Genomic DNA, 20,920 nt, shown 5'->3' on the forward strand with positions numbered 1-20,920 from the left:
AAAATTACTACTGACTGTATTTCAGAACAGGTTTAAATTATTAAAATTTTGATGTAAATTTGTAAAATAAGATAATTTACCTGAAAATTGTGGAACACCTGAATATAACAACATAATTTTAAAAACTTTATACGGTTGTTTTTGCAACTTAATTTCTACAGTTCATAACTAATTAATTTTGTCTTAATCCAACCTACCTGCTTTCTAATGGCATATGTGAGAATAAACCGGATTCTCTCAATAAACCCACTGCAGATCTCCAGTGGTGATTTTCCAGTACTGAGGTATTCTACAAAAAGAAAAGGGCATCTCTGAGTAAATGGTAAGTCTTTTTCTGAACATAAAGAATTATTTGTAAGTAATATTAATCTGATTAAAATCTGAACGTTCATGGAGAATTTATTTACTCCTTTCACTTCTTTAAACATGACACATTTTCTAGAATGCAAGAATATTAAATTTTGAGGATAAAATTGCACTAACCTTGTATAAAGTTGCCAAGTAATGGTTAGTTTTAATAAGGAAAGGTTGATTAACACCTGGATGATCCAGATCATGAGTGGCAGCTGCAATTAAGCTCAGCAAGACGTCCCAAGGAGTTACAGAATTGGCAAGCTGGAGTGCGGCAAGGAATAACTGATTACAGACATATTTGAAACACGCGCTGCGCCATTACAGTAGCTGTTCTAAGTTAGCCTCGACTGAGTGTCGGCGGTCTCCTCCCGCCATGTTTCTCGGGCCGCTCATCCAGGCCACGGAGTGCCTGCCAGCGGCGGGTCTCCTCACGACCCTGGCGGCAGGCGTGGTATAATGGTGTCCCCGCCCACGTGGAGTGCGTGGATGCAGCTCATCCTCCACTGGAAACTAGCATCATTAAGATGACAGCTAAAGTACAAACCACCTTTTTGAGAAATAAAAGTTTTCAAACAACAAACAGAGATTTGAGTATTTCTGTTAATGTAGTCAGAGACGGCCTATGAGGTTTTAAGAACATTTTTATCATGGTGAGAACACTTAAGGTGAGATCTACCCTTTTAACAGATGTTTAAGCGTACAATACTGTAAACCTATGACTGAGCGTGTGTGTTTACCAATAAATCGGTTACTGGGTTTCAATCAAGGACCCAAATCCAAGGTTACCTCTGAGGTCCCAAATGTTGAAGGAAGCTACTGAGTAATCATGGAGCAGAAGTTTACGTCAAGTTGGTAGTGAAATCCTCTCCCCATGGATGGACAGTTCAGAACAGCATACACAGTGTATTCATCTCAGGAAAAGCCATCCTGTACACTAGCCATTGTAATTTTACTCTCAACAGTCATTTACTATTCTTGATAAAATAATCACAATAAATAAGCTTATTTACCTGACTGAAGTTTTCAACGACAAAAAACACTCACCTGGAGTGTGTCGCAAGCCCAGCTCCACCAGCGCCTCCCCAGCCCACCTCCGTTCTCCGCCTGCAGCCCAGCCCTCGCCCAGCCCCCGCCCACAAATGACTGGCTGCGTTCTTGCAGCACATTCCACATCCTGCCACACCAACACTGCCAGAGCGCAGCGTGCGCCCGTTTAGCTTTACCCTGGGGCAGTGCTCTCTAAACGTGTAGGGTCCTGTGCCCTAACAGCAGAGAAGTATTCTGAGCATAGGCCACCCACACAGGTACACTTACTTACAGATTACAACACAGAGCCAACCCATACTGCACGTGATAAAACACGGATGAAAACCGAAAAGTTTTAAAATATGAGATAAAAGTATTTTTGATTCAAATTCTAGTATATTCTTTCTATGCCAGAATGGATTTTTTTTCCATCCCCTGCGCCAAGTTCATCTTGGTCTGAAAAAAACCACTGTCGGAGGGCCTGAATCCACTAAAATAGTGTAAGCTGTTTGAGGGCAGAGAATGTAAATTATTTATTTTTGTATTACCTGTAAATGGTATATAGAGAAACTCAATGAATGGGTAGAAGATGGTGAAGACAATTATTTCCTCTTTAGGAGAGGTAAAAGCATTTAAAAAAAATAAAAGATTTTAAAAGTGCTGCTTGGACTTCCCTGGTGGTACAGTGGTTACAAATCCACCTGCCGATGCAGGGGACACGGGTTCGAGCCCTGGTCCGGGAAGATCCCACATGTCGCGGAGCAACTAAGCCCCGTGCGCCACAACTACTGAGCCTGTGCTCTAGAGCCCGTGAGCCACAATTACTGAGCCCACGAGCCACAACTACTGAAGCCTGCGCGCCTAGAGCCCGTGCTCTGCAACGAGAAGCCACCGCAATGAGAAGCCCGCGCAACGCAACGAAGAGCAGCCCCTGCTCGCTGCAACTAGAGAAAGCCCACGCGCAGCAGCGAAGACCCAATGTGGCCCAAAATAAATAAATAAAGAGTGCTGCTTACTAATCAAGATGAGCAGAGCACTCCATGGAGCACCCTGCATATAAAGCCACATCCCCTCCTGACATAAGAATGCAGGCGTGGCTGTGGATATATTATGAACATGCGATTTGTTAAGCAATATTCAGAAGTGTTATATTCTTACGATAACTTTGGCAGAAGAACAGACGTGGACCAGCCTGGGAGAAGGCAATAATCCAGAATTGTTAAAAATTAATGTATGATTTACACATGACCTCAAACAGTCTCAGGCAGATTAAAGAGTTAACTATTAAAAATAGAAACATGAGAAGCAGCAGTTGAGCTGTTAAAGTTCTGTGAAGGAAAAGTAAGTTCTAAGTTTGAAAACAAATCACACATGCAAAAAAAATTTTGAATAAAAATGCAACATTTCTGCTTGTTACAAAAATCTTTCATCAGAAAAAAAACTTTATGAGTTTCCTAACAAAGACAAGGAAGTCAATGACATTAATGCAATTTTTAAAACTAGATTTTTTTAAAAAAGACAAATGTCATCCCCATTTCTGACTGTTGCTATTAGGTGCCGTTAGGCTCAACTGGAACAAAATTATAATCTATATTCTGAGGTTCAGCTTTGAGGACATAAAAAATAAATACTAAAGTTAGAGCTGATACAAGTACACACCAAAGGAACTTTCAATAATTTCTTGGTTTTCAAATATTTTTGTCTTTGTTTTTTTTTTTTTTTTTTGACTTAGAAGAGCCAGGAATTAGCTCTTACGTATAAATCATAAGATATAAAAACCGAAAGCAGGACTTCCCTGGTGGCGCAGTGGTTAAGAATCCACCTGCCAATGTGGATTCCCCCGTGCAGGGGACGCGGGTTTGAGCCCTGGTCCGGGAAGACCCCACATGCCGTGGAGCAACTAAGCCCGTGCGTCACAACTACTGAGACTGCGCTCTAGAGCCCGTGTGCCACAACTATTGAGCCCACATGCCACAACTACTAAAGCCCACGTGCCTAGAGCCCGTGCTCCGCGACAAGAGAAGCCACTTTAACGAGAGGCCTGTGCACCACAAGGAAGAGTAGCCCCTGCTCGCCGCAACTAGAGAAAGCCTGCGCGCAGCAACGAAGACCCAACGCAGCCAAAAATAAACAACGATAAAAAAAACCCAATAACAGCACCAATCCATAAAATAAAAGCTGGTGTTTAAACAAACGAATGGAAGCAGGTTTCCCACTGAACACTGTATATATGGCTTTCTCTTCACGGTCCCCTCTGCACCTGGATTCTTCTCCGTGGCCGTCTCCTTCTCAAACACTGCCTCTCGGTTTACATGGTTCCCGACCGTCTGTCTGAAGTTGTGAGCTCTCGCCAGCCACCCAGTCACTCCCCAGCGCATCACGCTAGTAAATGACTTCACAGCAGCACTTACCACAGTAGAGGTCAAAGTTCTGTTTATCTGTTTAAAGACCGCCCCCCTGCCCCCCACTGGGAGGGCAACTTTTTGAAGGCCAGGGACCTTTCCTGTCTTGTTTACCACTGGATTCTTAGCGCCAGGAAAACGGACAGAACAAATGAATGAACACACTCGACAATGCGATGCCATGTAAAGGACCGGGAAGTAAAAGAGGTACAGTCAACTCTGAGTGACTCCATTTCTATTTTCTTATCTCTATGATAAGGGAGGAGGAAACTGCTGTATTTTAAATCTTAGTGATTTTATCGGTATCCTTAACTGAAGCTTTGACTGAAGAGTTCACTGAGTATGTTAAGAAAAGTGTTTAAAGTAAGAATGATCAGAGCTACATAGGCAAAAAGTGTTTAAAACTAGTGCTACCAGAGCTGCATGGGTAAGACAGTGTCTGCACCACGTTCGCCCTGCACTCTCTGCCCCTCTGGTCCTGCTGGGTGCCGGCGCTCCCCAGCCCTGGCTTCGGGCTGGGCGTGGCCAGCCAGCGGGTGAGGCCTTCACAGCCCCATGGACTAGGTTTATCTCCTCTGTGTCCCATGGGGCACTTAGCTCCATTATTCCACTTCCCTGGCTGTATGGTGATTACTTACCAATTTCTCCCGCAAGACTGTTCAACAGAGACACTATAGGCTTGGCCCAATGTTTGTTTTAAACTTTAATTAAAAAATTGGGGTGCATGGGCGTATTCATTTATCAAAACTACACACATAAAATGTATGCATTTTACTACTGCATATAAATGATGCCACAATACAGTTAATTTTTTTTTGAGTCATAATATACTTTAAAAATTGGGGTACTTTCACATACTCCACATCTCTTGAAAAATCAGGAGACTGGCAACCACATGGCTATATTCTCAGAGCATCAACTAGCACCAACTGGCTCAGTCAGCCTCCTTCCCTCCCAACATCCGGCTGAACTAAGATCCCTGGGGAGGCGAGTTTAGAGGCAGGGCTAAGGGTGGCAGATGTAACTTTACAGCCTCCAGGAACAGGAAACGCCCATGGGCAAACACGGCTTCCATTACCATCTACAGCTGGTCCCCAGCTCTGATTTCTCTGCTCTGCTTCAGACTCCTCTCCAACTCTCTACTAGACACCTGCATTCGGATATGGCGCGAAGACACTTAACCGCACGTGCCCACAATGGAGCTCATCATCTCTGCCAGCCCTCCCTCCCTTCCTACATTCTCTCCCTCACAGCGACTCCCACCTGCTACTCAGCTGCCGGGGACAGTCTCCACCGACTCCTCTCCCTATTTCACCCCCCTAGATGCATCCAGACACCACATCCTCCATGTTCTGATTCCCAAGAGACCTCACCAAGCGTCTGCCTCTCTCCTGCCCCAAGGCTATCGAAACAGCTCCTGATGGGCAGCGTGCATGATTCTGGTCTTGTCTGAGTTATTCTCCCCCCACAGCCAGGATAGCTTTGTAAAGTCTCCTGCTTCCCTTCCGGAGCTTCCTATTCATCACGGGATCTGACGAGTGTCATCCCTGCCCTCGTGGAGCTCAGCGTAAACGCCAGGTGACCTGACATGTGTGGCCGGGCCGTACAGCCTGACCCTCACTTGGGCTTCTCCAGCCTCATTCTCGACAATCACCCCAGCTCTCTAGCTGTCAACTTACAAATACAGCCACGCCTGGAAACCTGATCCAGCCACATCTCATTCTTGTGAAGGAACCTTCTGATTTTAAGTCTGATGAAAACATTAACTTAAGGAAAAGTATCTGAAATTAAATCAAGGGCATTTTCTCAGGACTTTCACTGACTGTAAATGCCAACACCTTACCTTAGGTTCTTTTAGGTAACAGTGCATGGCCTGAGTAACATCTGCAGCGTGGACTGCATTGTGGTAAGGGTTTTGACTGTGGTAATCTTCTTGGATCATAACTGCGTCAAAGAAAAAAAAAAGACCTCAGATTTAACTGCGAACAGGAGGCATGTACAAATACAAAAATTGCAACAATTATGCATTCTCCACTTACCCTTCTCATGTGGCTATCAGCTAACTGTTCTGATTCGGGGAGATGATAATCACTTATCATAACTCACATGTATACCCAAGGCATCAACACCACTTTGACTCTTGTTCGAAACTCTTTAAATGACATGAAGGTATTCATGTCAAAATTATAAAATTTTTTTTTCCTTTTCTTCTCTTTTAAAATGTCAATCTATCATTGTGGCCCACTCCTCTGACTTTTTTTTAATTTAAAAAGAGTTTCTTAGTTTAATAAAAACTGTACAATTCATTCAACAAATACTCATCGTAGTAGATACTGTTCTAGGAACTAGGAATTCATCAGAGGACAAAAATCATTATGAGGCTAAAATAATACAGATATTGGGGAATGTGAACACGATCCTTGGGATACTCCATCAGTGAGGTGAGTTTCAGATCTGCAATTAGTTTTTCAGTAGTAGGGAAGGATGATGTGTTAATCCTGCCTTCTCTGCTCAGTGTCTGTATTATGCTACCATGAAAAAGTAGACTAGGATGAGAGGGTAGAGCCGTCCCCACTGCCACCAAACCCGCACTGTGGCCCTCACAGCCCATCACTCAATCCAGTCATCTCCAGGTATGGTGAGCCAACCCCAAGGTGGTGAGCTACGACTCACTGGTGAGAGGCAAAGAGCATTAGAATTCTGTATGTACTTTGATCCCATCCTTTAAAATAGTTTTCTAAATACTCGTGTTAATATCTATTTATGTGTTTTATAACAGATATTAGCAGAGTATTGCAGGCATACAATTTGTAAATGAATATGCATTAGAAGTTTCTCAACGTCTTAGGTAATAAATTTATCTTAGTTTTGCTAATTAAGAGGAAAGAAAATATTATCACCTTCGTTACAAAAACAAGAATCCTCATGCTAATTTTCTTCTAACGTTTTCCTTTATTCGGTGAAAGACTCTAATTTTTTCCCTAGCAGAGTGCTCTTAAATATCACTCTGCACATGAAAACATATTCAAAATAATCTTTGACGTTTACTGTCAGGAGGTTTCTGGGATCAGAAAAAGAGGAGACCCAAGTGCAATGGACCTGGATCTTTTAAGGTTTTAGCCTTCAAAAAGTTAGGAAAGGACAGAAACTGTGTCATCGTTGCGAGAAAGCCGGGGCTGACGTGGGAGACTGACAGCAAAGCCGACCCAGCCCCCAGCGGCACTGGGCCTTCGCGGCTTCCCCACCCAGAGGTATGCCCCCCCCCCCACCTGACGGGCTCTGGCCACTGGGATGCGGCGGACAGCAAGGCGAGCCAGTGTCCGGGCTGGGCTCGGGGGTCTGGATGTGCCACTGCTCTCTGAACAAGCTTGGCTTGTTGGAAAATAATCTTTTTCCTTTTTTGTTTTTAAAGTGGCTCTATTATGGTGCCAAACTCCTCTGCCTCCTTTTAATTTAACAGGAGATCATGTAGAGCTGAGCCGGGTCGGGCCCGGTGTCCCAGCTGAGGCCCACGACGCCGCAGTGCAGCTCACTGGGTGTCAAGGGCGGGGGCACGAACAAACTCAGCCAGACCAGAAGCAGCGCTCCACAGCCCTACAGACTCAGGGCTAAATCAATGTGTGTTTTCTTTAAGCCACGAACTTTGGGGTGATTAGTTTCAGAGCAACAGCTGATATAATTGAGAGACAAGTTAAACAAGTACCAGTACAAATCTTATTACTGTTAAATGGGTTAGAATCACTTACCTAAAAATCTACGAAGTTTCATCATATCTAAATGGAAGTACTCAATTAATCCATGAAGACTAAATAAATGAAAGGTTAAACTTACTAGACTATTTCCTAAAAAGGAAGAAGAGGAGATATTAGCAGGAATACAAGCTTATGTAACTGCACTGTACTTCCAAATATAGGTTTGAATACGAAACATAAAGAGTACTAAGTCCTACTTTTTGTCTATCTAAAATTTACAACTTATTTTAATTTTACCAGTTTAGAACTTTAAATATCACATGTTCTTTCTATTCTAAGAAAAAAGGATTTTTTGGTTTTATTTTTCTAAAACCAAACAACTGGAAGATAAACATTTTTGAATAGATAAGTTTTCTTTTTAAGACACCAAAATAATTAGAATTGATAGAAAACTTTGAAAATTGTCCACACTGAGTAAGTTTAATTCAATTTCCCAAAGCACCTAAAACATGTGCACTCACCTCCTCATAACCATCCCTCCACCACACTGCTCTGAATGGGGGTGTCCCAGAGCAGAGCGCCTTGGCTGCATATGCTATGTTATTTAACAATTAAACAGACTGTAGGTTTTAAAGGTGTGTGAGCTTATAAGTTACTGCCAGCATTCAGACAATAACAATAACATAAACATGATTCTGGTATTCTCGAAAAAAATCTATGATTCTTACAAACATGTATAAAAGACCCAACTAGTCCCACAATGAAAATTTGTAGTAATAATATTTATGAAAAATTACAAAGAACTATCAGGCTAAACTAATTATCCAAAACTGCCTGAACAACTGTTTAGAAGCCCACAGATGAGGAAAAAAGTCAACGAACTGGAACAAGGTTTGCATAAGCAACAGTGGGAAGGATGTGGCAACCAAGAGAGAGTCTTCCTAAAAACCATCCGACACATCACCTTCACACAGGAAGAAAAAACCATTTCAGATCTTTTCCCTTTAAGGAGTTAAATGTAAACATGCACTCAAATCCTAGTAACACTCTACTGGTAAAAACATGAGCCCATGGGATCTAGAATCACTTGTGAAGAAGTGAGCTATGTTTCTGTCATAACCACGGTAACAACCAACTTTTCTTAGGGCATATATAGAGATATTTCAGAATGTATATTCAAAAAACAATCTGGTTTTAAAAAATGGGCAGAGAATCTGAATAGATATTTTTCCAAAGAAGACATACAAATGGCCAACAGGTGCAAGAAAAGCTGGTCAGCATCACTAATCCTCAGGGAAATGCAAATTAAAACCACAATGAGATATCAACTCACACCTGTCAGAATGGCTATTACCAAAAAGACAAGAGATAACAAGCGTTAGCTAGGATGTGAGGAAAAGGGAACCCTTGGTGCACTGTTGGTGGGACTGTAAACTGGTGCAGCCACTATGGAGAACCATGGAGGTTTCTCAAGAAATTTAAAGTAGAACTACCTTATGATCCAGCAATCCTACGTGCTGGTATATATCTGAAGGAGATGGAATCACTATCTCAAAGAGACACCTGCACCCCCATCTTCACTGAAGCATTATTTACAACAGCCAAGACATGGAATCAACCTAAGGGCCTATCGATGGACAAACAGATAAAGAAATCGTGGTGTATATGCAGTGGAATATTACCCAGCCATAAGAAAGACGGAAATCTTGCCATAGGTGACAACATAGATGGAGTTTGAGGGAACTGTGCTAAGTGAAGTAAGTCAGACAGAGAAAGATAAATGCTGTATAATCTCACTTATATGTGGAATCTAAAACAAAAACAACAAAATCTCGAGCTCACAGATACAGAGAACAGACCGGCGGTTGGTTGTCAGAGGTGGGGCAAGGGGACAAAATGGGTGCATTGGGTATTTGAATGCTGCCGAGAGAAGGTCTTAAAAATTCTCATCATAATGAATAAAACCGTGACTATGTACGCTGACGGATGTTAACTAGACCCCCTGTGGCAATTACTTTGCAGTACATACAAAGGGCAGATCATACATTGCATGTTTGACGCTAACGTAATGGTCTATGTCAATTATGCCTCAATTTAAAAAAAAGAATGTATATTCATTCTGTGTATTTAGGTAATCGCAGGATTCTCCCCAAATTGTTTCCCAAACCTAATGAAATACATTACCAATTTCTAGGATCTAGAATAAGTTTTAAGAAAGCTGCAATCAAATGGTAAGATACCCTCGTCTGGAATCCAGGCGAATGGCAGTAAGAAACGCATGTTAACGTCCTCCACCAAGAAGCCTGGGGGAGTGTGACAAGAGCCAATCTAACAAAGTGTACCGCCCATATCAAAATGAAAAACTGTATGCAACGTTTTTTCTCACTTTCAGTTTATAAGATACCAACTGACTTAATACCAGTAAATAAGAACACAAGTCAACGAAACATTTCAAAGCAAGTGATGATGCTTAGCTGATACGTTAAACAAGCAACAGGCATAGAAGCAGTTATTTTATGTGAGAATGGAAACACCTTCTTGGAAAAGAAAACTGTACTTATAGAAAAGTTACCCTTTATATAAAGATATATGAAAGGACGGACCTGCCTAAGGTGTTACGGCTCTCAACAGGTTTTAGGATGTGATTCTCTTCAATACTTGGGAGCTGGCAGGACTGGGCTACGGCTATAACACAGGCCTGGCAACGAGGGTCCTCATGCGCCAGGTGACTTTTGGGGGAGACAAGCCCTATCTTGCTATCTGATGTAACCTAACTCATTCCTGCAAAGGCAGCATCAAATATATCCTACCAGATAGAAACCACTTCCCACTTTGCAGTGGACAAGCTGGGAATCAGCGTTTTGTTTCTTCCCTGCCTTCCTCACAGTATCATGTGGGAAATCACCAGAGGAAGAAACACAGAACACAGCAGATCGACAGCAAGAAGGGAAAACTATATACTTGGATACTATGTACGTATATCATCCAGAATTCGTTTCAGGCTAAGCAGCTTTGAAAGGAAAGCAGATCCAATTAAATAATGCAAGTTAAAGGACTTTTCTCCTGCCCACTTGTTTCCCGATAATATCCCTTCACGTACAGAATTCCTGTAACTTTTGGGTGACTGTAGTGAACTGAACATAGACATCACCATCTGTAAAGGCACAGGTGGGTGGCTAACCGTGGGTGGTTTCTACTAACCCCTAACAACTGCAAGAAGAAACCATTCGGCCACCTTCTCCACAAAAAAGGAGTGAGATGATTGAAGGGAAGCCAAGGGCTAAGTTAACGGAGGTAGACTAGTGGCCATGACTTCTGCCCATGCTGCACCGTCACCCTCATTCCACTTCTATCGCCACGCCCCCTGACTAGCAGGTATGTTCTTTTTAAAAATAAAATCTAGAGAAAAACAATCAACTATTTCAGTGGGTGACAAGTGTCTCAGGAGACTAAGAATAGGCTATGAGCTCTTAGTGTTTATGTGAGGCTAGACCTTGAAGGTGTTAAGGGCGGCACTGTCTTATCTATGTTTACCTTGAGATAATGACTAAAGCAATATTTGTGTTGCATTAGGAAAGGGGAGTTTCCCAGATCTAGAAGAAGCTGAGGCACCTATATTTTCAAAAAGGGGATGGCTGCAAGGAAGGACAGCTGATAGTAAGAGCCTCCGATAGGCCCTAAATGATATTAGAGCCTTTTCTGTGTGGACAGGCCCAAGTGGGGGCAGGGAGAGGAACAGACACTAGTCACCAGAGGGCAAAAGAGAGGTGAGTAGGAACAGAAAAGGGGGAAAAACAAAAGGCAGGGAAGCGGGAGGGAGGCTCCACCACTGAGGAGAACTTCACTGTCTTTACACCTGTGGCTGGGTCGCTCCAGTTTATTTTCGGTCAGCAGTCCACAGACAACCGGAAGGTGATCACAAAGGTATCCTCACTATGCCTGGCCATATAGCTCAGAGCGAATGACGTAGTGATACTAAAAAGCTAGACCCATGCTGTTCTCAAGATGCATACAGTTCTATTTGCTTGTCCATTTCCCATATTTGGCTTTCTTAGGAAAGGAGCTTTATTCCAAAGTAAAATAAGAAAAAAAAAGTGATTTCAAAGTATAGCAGTGAATCACATATTTATTTCATTCTCAACCAACAGAACTGACTTCCTCTCAGTAAACTTTCCACTCTGCTTCATTTAAAACATATTAAGGCAAAAGGGGCAAAGTCTAGTTGGACAACAGGTACCACCTTTTTTTTTTTTTTTTTTGGTGGTACGCGGGCCTCTCACTGCTGTGGCCTCTCCCGTTGTGGAGCACAGGCTCCGGACGCGCAGGCTCAGCGGCCATGGCTCATGGGTCCAGCCGCTTCGCGGCATGTGGGATCTTCCCGGACCGGGGCACGAACCCGTGTCCCCTGCATCGGCAGGCGGACTCTCAACCACTGTGCCACCAGGGAAGCCCACGTTTTTTATTTTTAATGCCAAAAATTTCACACTAAATAAAGAATGATTCTCAAAGGGAATTCTGTTCCCATTCCCAAACAGAATAAAGAAAAATGAACCCTTCCCGCAAAGCAAAACGAAACTCAGAGAGGTAAACAGATCAGAATCACCTGTCTTGGGGCTTCCCTGGTGGCGCAGTGGTTGAGAGTCTGCCTGCTAATGCAGGGGACACGGGTTCGAGCCCTGGTCTGGGAGGATCCCACATGCTGAGGAGCAACTAGGCCCGTGAGCCACAACTACTGAGCCTGCGCTCCGCAACAAGAGAGGCCGCGATAGTGAGAGGTCTGTGCACTGTGATGAAGAGTGGCCCCCGCTTGCCACAACTAGAGAAAGCCCTTGCACAGAAACGAAGACGAACCACAGCAAAAATAAATTAATTAATAAACTCCTACCCCCAACATCTAAAAAAAAGAATCACCTGTCTTTTTCAAAGTACTCATACTTTCCGTAGATTCTGATACGCCCCCTCAAGAAGCCATGAGCTCTTCCCACCCCACCCGACCCCGCCATGGAGAAGCAGTGCCAGGAGGAACCACTGCTGCTGATCATTAACACACCATCTCTCAAGTGAGCAGAGAAAGGAAAGCCTAGGAGCCAGAGCTAGAAGAAAAGCCATCTCTCAAAAGGTCATTCATCTACCACATATCTGGGGCTATCAAAACTGGAATACAAGATCAGAGCATGTCACTGTGACTACAGTACAAAAGAAACCAAAAAAAAAAAAAAAAAGAACGATGAGATAGTGATGTTCGCCTTGGGTTATTAACAACAGTAGCATTAATAAGGGACGCCCAAGTGATGATGACAGTGGTTAATTTTGATTACTACTAAGAGTAATAATCAAAAAATAAAATTTTAGATTGATTCTCTAGGCTTACAAGTCAGTCACTAAAGAAGCAACACAACAATGCTCCCTCTGCCAGCAGAGGGCTCCTAACCTAAGTAAATGAAAGCAGCAGCTCACCAGCGGCTGTACCGTCAGTGCAGCAATCTCAAGAATACATTAACTTGAGTAAGTCAAATTCTTCACTTACCATTTGTTAGTCTATCAAATAGAAAGATATCAAAATTCCAATTTCCAACTTTTTCCAGCATACACTGAAATGAAAACCAAACATTCCTACTGTAATTTAATTTCAGTAACATTCTCTATCTTTTGTAGACAGTCCACAGGGAAGTTAATGAAAATGGGAAGTGGTTGATTTACTTTAAGGAATGTTAAGTATCATTCTCCCTTTAATCATGACCTTTCCAAACGGCTCCAAAACATGTCCAGAGGGATAAACTCCATTTGAAAAAACAATTATTATTTTGTCTTCCAGTTAATAAATGTATAGGTAAGGTTAGTGTTCCCTTCAACTTATTCCTATACTCCCATGAACGGTCAAGAATTCTAATATAACTTAACATCACAGAAGTGTGGTTCATACACTGCATGGTCTAGAAACCAGATTTTTAAAATCGAATAAAAGTAAATTATAATAGCCGAACACTTGCTATATCCCAGGCACTGTTAAAAGTGCTTTACTCACTCTTACTCTTCATGCCGACACTATCAAGCAGGCATTGTTTTCAATCCTCATTTATAGATGGGGAAAGAGGCAAAAAGTTCTAACTTGCTCAGCAAGAAAGTAACAGAGCTGGGATCTGACGTCAGGTGGTCTGATTCTGGAACCCAGGCACTAGACGCTTACACTGTACTACACTCAAATTATTTGTTATTTGTTTTCTGAAAATACACTCCCAATTTATGGGTATTTATTTATATTCTTTAAATATCCTTATAAAAGAGTCAATAGCACTTAACATTAATTTTTAGGTTGATGGTTATTTCAGCCAAGTAAATAAATCCCACAACCCTAAAACTCAAATAGATATTTTTACACCATATATTTGTAACCTGAAAATTTTGTGGACTTTATTTTCAAGAAAAAAATTTTATTTTGTATCCAAAACTTCACTGTCGTATACATTTATGACCTAATAGACATAAGCAACATTAAGGTACTACTGGTTGAGATTATAATACTAACAGTCAATGATACACATAATATTCTCATTCTAAAAAGCAAAACTTGTGAACATTTTAAAATTTAAGGAAAGCATCAGTACTTTTTCACTGATTTGTTTTATCAAACTGGGAGGCAAATTTTTTCACTTTAGTATAACCGTAGAGTGGGTACCCCGACCCTATCTACACAAACTGACAACATCTGATTTAAGTCAAAGAATACTTTTACAAATATTAGAAACATAAGATTATTAAAAAATCCTCATTTGGTCAAAAACAACCTCAACTAACTTCCACCTTCATTAACATACTTCTTTTAAACTATATAAAGAAAACAATGCACACAATCACCAGGTTTAATTTTTAAAAAAATCTAAATCTTCCAAAAATCTCACTGATAACAAGAGATTATGAAAAATCATTTGACTGAAAGTCATGAGTCTTCCTGTGCTGGGTTTACTTCGAACCAGCTGGGGGAGCTCAACCAAGTTCCTTATACTATTTAGGCCATAGTGTTCTGTTTTTTTTTTTTAAGGCTATACTGTTCTTAGCTACAGAATACAGAAATTAGATCAGACAATCCATAATATTCTTCCCAGCGTTAAGTGTGATCTTATAGCTTAACTTTCTATTGATCTACTTGCTGTTATAATAAATTGAAAACATTTTCATTATTTTAGTTACTTCAGAAATGTTCCTTGCTCTGTAATACCTAACTATAGGATGAACAGCTAGCTGCTCTAAAGGGAAAACCTGAAAAATGGGTTCAACTGATTTCACATACAAAAAAAGCCTCTATAAATCAGTACCATATGGGAAAAACAAGGCTTCGTTAAACTTATCTAAAAATTAATGTTTTCTTGAAAAAGCTATACACACCTTGGCTTGTCCATTATAATCATCATCTAAAATGTTTAGAGAATTCGAAACGCTGGTACCACGGAAAAAGCGTGACGATCTAAGATACCGCTGGAAACTTAGTAACCTTCTGATATTCCTTGCAGACACGGAAACTTCGATTTCAGATTGAGCTGAAATAAAAGGAGTAAAAGGTGAGTAGAGCGACTCAAAACTGTGCATACCCTATCTTTGTTGTACCCCTTCTAGTGACATACAAATATGTCTTAAAATTAATCAGCTTCCATGCCATATTTCTAGAAGAGAAGAGGTACTTTATTTGTACTTTCAATTAAAGAGCTGAGAATGAAGGGGCAAATTGCCAATTTTATCAGCATTTAGAAAGCTAATGAGGAGTGTGGTTAGATTAATAATCAGTTTTTTTTTAACTTCCTAAGAATTATTACCTTTCACTCCATCGCTTCAATACACTATACAAACACTATGAAGCAGAAAGACAAAATCTAGTTTCAAACTATCCTTCATACTGAGAAGCCAGGTCCCAAGTTATATATGAGACTTTGAGAATTAATTATTCAACTCAAACATCTCAAATCCTAATGAGGTATCATTTCAAATCTTTCCTTAAGAGAAGTTTATTCAGAGGAAAAGGAGATGGAATGGAGAATAAAGCAGCTTATATACCCTGTAAGAGTTCTAAAGGATAGGGATAAAAATCCTGCAAGATGAAAAAGTCTAGAAAAAAAAATGTGGTTCCACATTGGATATGGATACGTTTTCCTTCCATGAGTCTACCAGTCATGTGTCCCTGCAGTGTTAGAATGAACCAAAGTTTCTGGGGCACCAGACAAAATAAAAGACATTGGTTACAAGCTGTCTTGTAGAGCATGAATGTTATCTTTAAATTCTAGAATCTAACTAAGTTAAGTGAAATGTTCATAATACGAAACATCAAAGTGGAAGACTAAGGATCAACAGACCATCATCTCTCATCTTACCTTCCATTAACATCCCACTGGTGGAATGACAGGTAATCAAACACATTCTCTCTTCTGTGTCCAGTCACTAACTGTTCTATTAACCTCTATCACCCAGTGTTTTCTCATCTATAAAATAATGGCAATAATATCTAGTTCAAAGGGTGCTGGATTAAATGAGATAATATACACACGAGTCAGTTATATAATAGGTATTAAACAAATGATGGCAATGTAGAGGATAATAAAATTGATGTTGATGCCACTGCTTGGAGGTATGCATCTAGGTAATTATCCTAAGTTCCACATCTGTTTATGTTGCTCTAAATAAAAATATTCACTGATCCCTCATCATTTTAAAACGAACTCCATCTTCTTGGCCTGGAAGAAAAGGCTTTATGCTCCAGGTTCTGGCTCTCTCCAGACTCAACTCAGATGACACCTTCCCTGGGAAGCACACCTGGACACCTATATACACATTCCCCATCTCGGAGAGATGGGAGGCACCTCCTCTGGGTTCTCAAGGCTACCCGTGCAGACACCTATCACACTACTTTTGAGGCTGTTATTACAACTGCTTATTTATCTGTCTCCTTCAACAAATGATGACCTCCAATACAGGCACGGATTATTTTTTTTCATCTTTGTATTCCAAAGCCTAATAATAGTGCCATGTAGGTATGTATAAAACATACTGAGTAAATGAATAAATGCATACTGTTTTTGAAATACCTGATGAGTTTTGAGGTTCCCATATACTGACATAAGCCAGAAATAAGATAACGCACAGTTACGTGGGTTTTTTCTCATTTTTCATCCCAGTGGATCTAAAATAGAGTATCTAGAACAACTGTGGAGTTAAATTTTTATCTTTATCAATGTAACTTACATTAAAAGGACTAGAACCAAAATGGTAACGTTATTAATATCAAGCAATTATGTTTGAACTAGAATTAGTATGTTTGAGGAAATGAGGTTAGTTTAATAAGTTCAGTGAAAGTAATGTTCCATGTGCTTTAAAAAAAGCTATCTAGGGCTTCCCTGGTGGCGCAGTGGTTGGGAGTCTGCCTGCCAATGCAGGGGACATGGGTTCGAGCCCTGGTCTGGGAGGATGCCACATGCCGTGGAGCAACTGAGCCCATGCCGCACAACTACTGAGCCTGTGCTCTGGAGCCCGCAAGCCGCAACTACTGAGCCCGCGTGCCTGGAGCCCGTGCTCTACAGTGGGAGAGGCCACCGCAATGAGAGGCCCGCGCACCGCAACAAACAGTGGCTCCCGCTCGCTGCAGCTGGAGAAAGCCCGCATGCAGCGGCGAAGACCCAGCGCAGCCAAAAATAAATAAATAAAATGAATTTTAAAAAAAAGAAGAGGTATCTCATCTAGCCCTCAACAATGTTAAAAAAACAAGTATTACTATCTTCCACTTTATACATGAGCACACTGAATCTACAAGAGATTATATATAAGATCATACAGCCAATATAGGGTTTATATATTATATATAATATATATAAGATCATACAGCCAATGTAGGGTGACAACTAGATTTTTTTTTTTAAATAAATTTATTTATTTATTTATTTTGGCTGTGTTGGCTCTTCATTGCTGCGTGCGGGCTTTCTCTAGTTGCGGCGAGCAGGGGCTACTCTTCGCTGCGGTGTGCAGGCTTCTCTTTGCAGTGGCTTCTCTTGCTGCGGAGCACGGGCTCTAGGCATGCAGGCTTCAGTAGCTGTGGCACTTGGGCTCAGTAGCTGTGGCTCAAGGGCTGTAGAGCGCAGGCTCAGTAGTTGTGGCACACAGGCTTAGCTGCTCCGTGGCATGTGGGATCTTCCAGGACCAGGGAATCAAACCCGTGTCTCCTGCACTGGCAGGTGGATTCTTAACCACTGCACCACCAGGGAAGTCCCTGACAACTAGATTTTAAAACACAGATCTACTGACAAAGCCTGTGTGTCCACAGTATTACGCACAAGTTTCTTATTACATCTCTACAGTATGGTTTATTGACTGTTTATGATAAAATTCTGTGTATACCATTATTCAAAATTGTCCTTATTTAGATGAAAGTATGTACAGAAAGAAACACAGAGGGAAAAAAGCTAATGTACAGAAATAAAAGTATTCAATTAAATACATATTAATTTTATGTATTTGGTTGTGCTGGGTCTTAGTTGTGGGCTCTTAGTTGTGGCAATGCAAACTCTTAGTTGCGGCATGCATGTGGGATCTAGTTACCTGACCAGGGATCGAACCCAGGCCCCCTGCATTGGGAGTGCAGAGTCTTAACCACTGCACCACCAGGGAAGTCCCAGAAATACAAGAATTTAATATGACCCTTCTAGTCTTATTCCTAGAAAAGACTGGACCTGGAAGGGCCAGAGTGGAATGACACGAACACATGGGGAGCAGATGAGAACTAATTAATACGAGTACTGCCATCTCTGCATTTACAAGGCACTTTACTGTTTTACAAAAAGCACATTCACATCTGCCATCCCATTTAATAATCACAACAGTCCTGTGAAGATGGCAAAGATTATCATCCCCATTTTACAAATATAACCTTAGAAACCAAAGTAGAAATGCAATACAATTAACGCATTAGAGCCAAGGCATTTAGAAAGCTTCTAAAAAATGTTGCAGAAGACACGTATTCTATTCATTATGGAAAAGCAACCTGAAAGAGTTCAAGGTCATAAGCATGACTTCATAAGCATTCCCTTCAATTTACTATCTTAAATCACACACAAAAGGTAACAATTTTATCACTGGCAATTCCTTTGCATCCTGTGTGTGGACACTGACAGTAGGATCACTGCTCCCAAATTGTATGTCCAAACTAATCCACCCTTGAAGTAAACTGGAGAATCTCTTTGGGAGGATAATTACATAAGGTCCAAAAAATTAATAAGCCTCGTTTGAAGGGGCTCAATCCACTGTGCTAAGTCCCTACCTCAACATGGCAGGATTCACACTGTCAATGGTTAAGACAGGTGGCACTGTCTGGGAGTCAGGGCTCTACCCACGAGATCACGGCTGTACCTGCCCCTGCCTTATTCCTATCTTCTAGGTGACTTCTCACAAGTCACAACTTCTCAATGTCTCATTTTCCTTGACTGAAAAAAACTAACCATAATTCGTCTTTTTTCCTGTTTCACAGAGCCCTGAAGTTGGGACTCATTATCAAGAGTTCTGTTTTGACCACATTAAGTTGAGCATGAATATTAGATATTAACTGAAGGGGAAAAGCTCACTCATCATAGGAACCCAATGCCTTCCAGCAAGACTAATCCCACAAATAACCTATACAACAGGATAAGAAACAGACCTTCACTTAGTGATAGAACCAGCCTTAACAATTACTGATTATTTCACATACAATCTAAGAAAGGACAGAGAACCTGTCCAAATGAAATGGCAAATCATCCAGTGAAAAGAATTTTCTTCACCTAAGGGGCCTGAGGAGCCTATACCTAAGAAGATTACATTCCAGAAAGAACTGAAAATCCCATAAGACTTTGCAGAGATGGTAATTAAAACTACCTCAAAGCTTTGCCTGAGACTTAGTATAGGACCCAAATGGGGGGAGGGGTGGGACCCAAATGGGGGGAGGGGTGGTATCTGATTTTTTTTCATTAATCTAATTTTTAATATGTACTGCACTCACGTTTCAAAAATGAAAATCAAGGAGGGAAAGGAGGAGGGAGGGAGAAAAGAACACAGTGAAAAACCTCACCCCTACCCAGTTTCTGATCCAACCAAATGCCAAACTCTCCCCTAAAATGATCACCTTTTAAAAGTTTTGCGGGTATCCTTTCTCAATTTTTGGATCAAATATATGGAAACATCATTATACACTATGTTTCTACTTCTTTTACGTAAATGGCAGCATACCATATAACCTGTTCTGTACTTTGTTTTTTAATTTATCTTAGAGCTCTTTCCCTATCAGTACACAGAGACCTTCCTCATTCTGAGGCTACAAAGTATTCCATCATATGGATGGACCATAATCTATTTAACCAATCCTCTACTGAAGGGCACTGCTACAACTTCACAATTTGCAAAAATACCTTCATTTTATTAAATATGCTTATATTTCCACTACTTGTTTTCCACTACTTGTCAGCTTTAGATATCATTCTTTAATGTTTTATTATTACAAACAGGAAATAACACTATACAGGAAATCACTCTATATCCCATCTTCTTTGCCTTTTCCTCTTCCAGTGTTTGTTAGTTGTTAGAGTGCTTTTTTCCCCCTTTCACTCCAATCCCCATTTGCATTTTAAGTTCAGCTCTAGCATTAAACATATTCAATATTCAGGTGCTTATACCATGGTTGCCCCAGTTATCTTTCTTTGCCTTTGGGTTTCAATTATTTGACTATAATGCATCTCTGTGTGGATCTCTTTGAGTTTATCCTGCTTGGAGTTCACCGAGCTTCTTGGATGTGTATATCCATGTCTTCAGATATGGGAAGTTTTCCACCATTCAAATCATTTTTCTGCCCCTTTCTCTCTTCTTTCTCCTGCTGGGTCTCCTATGAGTCATATGTTGGTACACGTGATGATCCCTCCACTGGTTTCTTGCGCTCTCATCATTTTTCTTCATTCTTTTTTTCTTTCTGCTTCTCAGTCTGGATTATTTCAATGTTCTTATCTTCAAGTTTGCCAATCCTTTCTTCTGCCTGCTCAAATCTGCTGCTGAATCCCTCTAGTGAATTTCTCATTTCAGTTATCATACTTGTCAGCTCTGGAACTTGTTGGGTTCTTTTTTATAATTTCTATTTATTGAGATTCTGATTTTGTTCATACAACGTTTTCCTGATTTCCTTTAGTTCTTTCCCCATGGTTTGCTTTAGCTCATTGAGCATTTAAGACAGTTGATTTAACATCTTTGATTAGCAATTCCAATGTGTGGGCTTCCTCAGGATGGTTTTTGTGAAGTTCATTTTTTCATATGTATGGACCATACTTTCCATTTTCTTTGTATGTTTTATAGTTTTTAATTGAGAACTGGACATTGTGAGTATTATGCTGCGGCAACTGGAAATCTAATCTCTCACTCTTCCAGGGCTATTTATTTCTGCTTGTTGTGGGCAGA

The 20,920-nt window shown here is 40.9% G+C and overlaps 1 protein-coding gene across 2 annotated transcripts in view; it reads right to left on the reverse strand.

Moving 5' to 3' along the window:
• Positions 1-20,920, reverse strand: part of PDE7A (phosphodiesterase 7A) — a 114,243-nt gene that overhangs the window by 9,491 nt on the left and 83,832 nt on the right. The window contains exons 1-7 of one of the 2 annotated variants that reach the window (XM_059994708.1): positions 15,835-15,931; positions 14,858-15,009; positions 13,002-13,065; positions 7,529-7,624; positions 5,626-5,726; positions 484-615; positions 198-289 (exon numbers count right to left, since the gene is read on the reverse strand). In XM_059994708.1, the coding sequence (XP_059850691.1) occupies positions 198-289; positions 484-615; positions 5,626-5,726; positions 7,529-7,624; positions 13,002-13,065; positions 14,858-15,009; positions 15,835-15,880 (683 nt within the window). In that variant the 5' untranslated portion in view covers positions 15,881-15,931. Of the gene's footprint in view, positions 1-197; positions 290-483; positions 616-5,625; positions 5,727-7,528; positions 7,625-13,001; positions 13,066-14,857; positions 15,010-15,834; positions 15,932-20,920 lie in introns of those variants that run through there. The other variant, XM_059994707.1, reaches the window with a different exon arrangement.

Source organism: Delphinus delphis, chromosome 17 (assembly GCF_949987515.2).
Source record: "Delphinus delphis chromosome 17, mDelDel1.2, whole genome shotgun sequence".
In the NCBI taxonomy this organism is placed as follows: domain Eukaryota; kingdom Metazoa; phylum Chordata; class Mammalia; order Artiodactyla; family Delphinidae; genus Delphinus; species Delphinus delphis.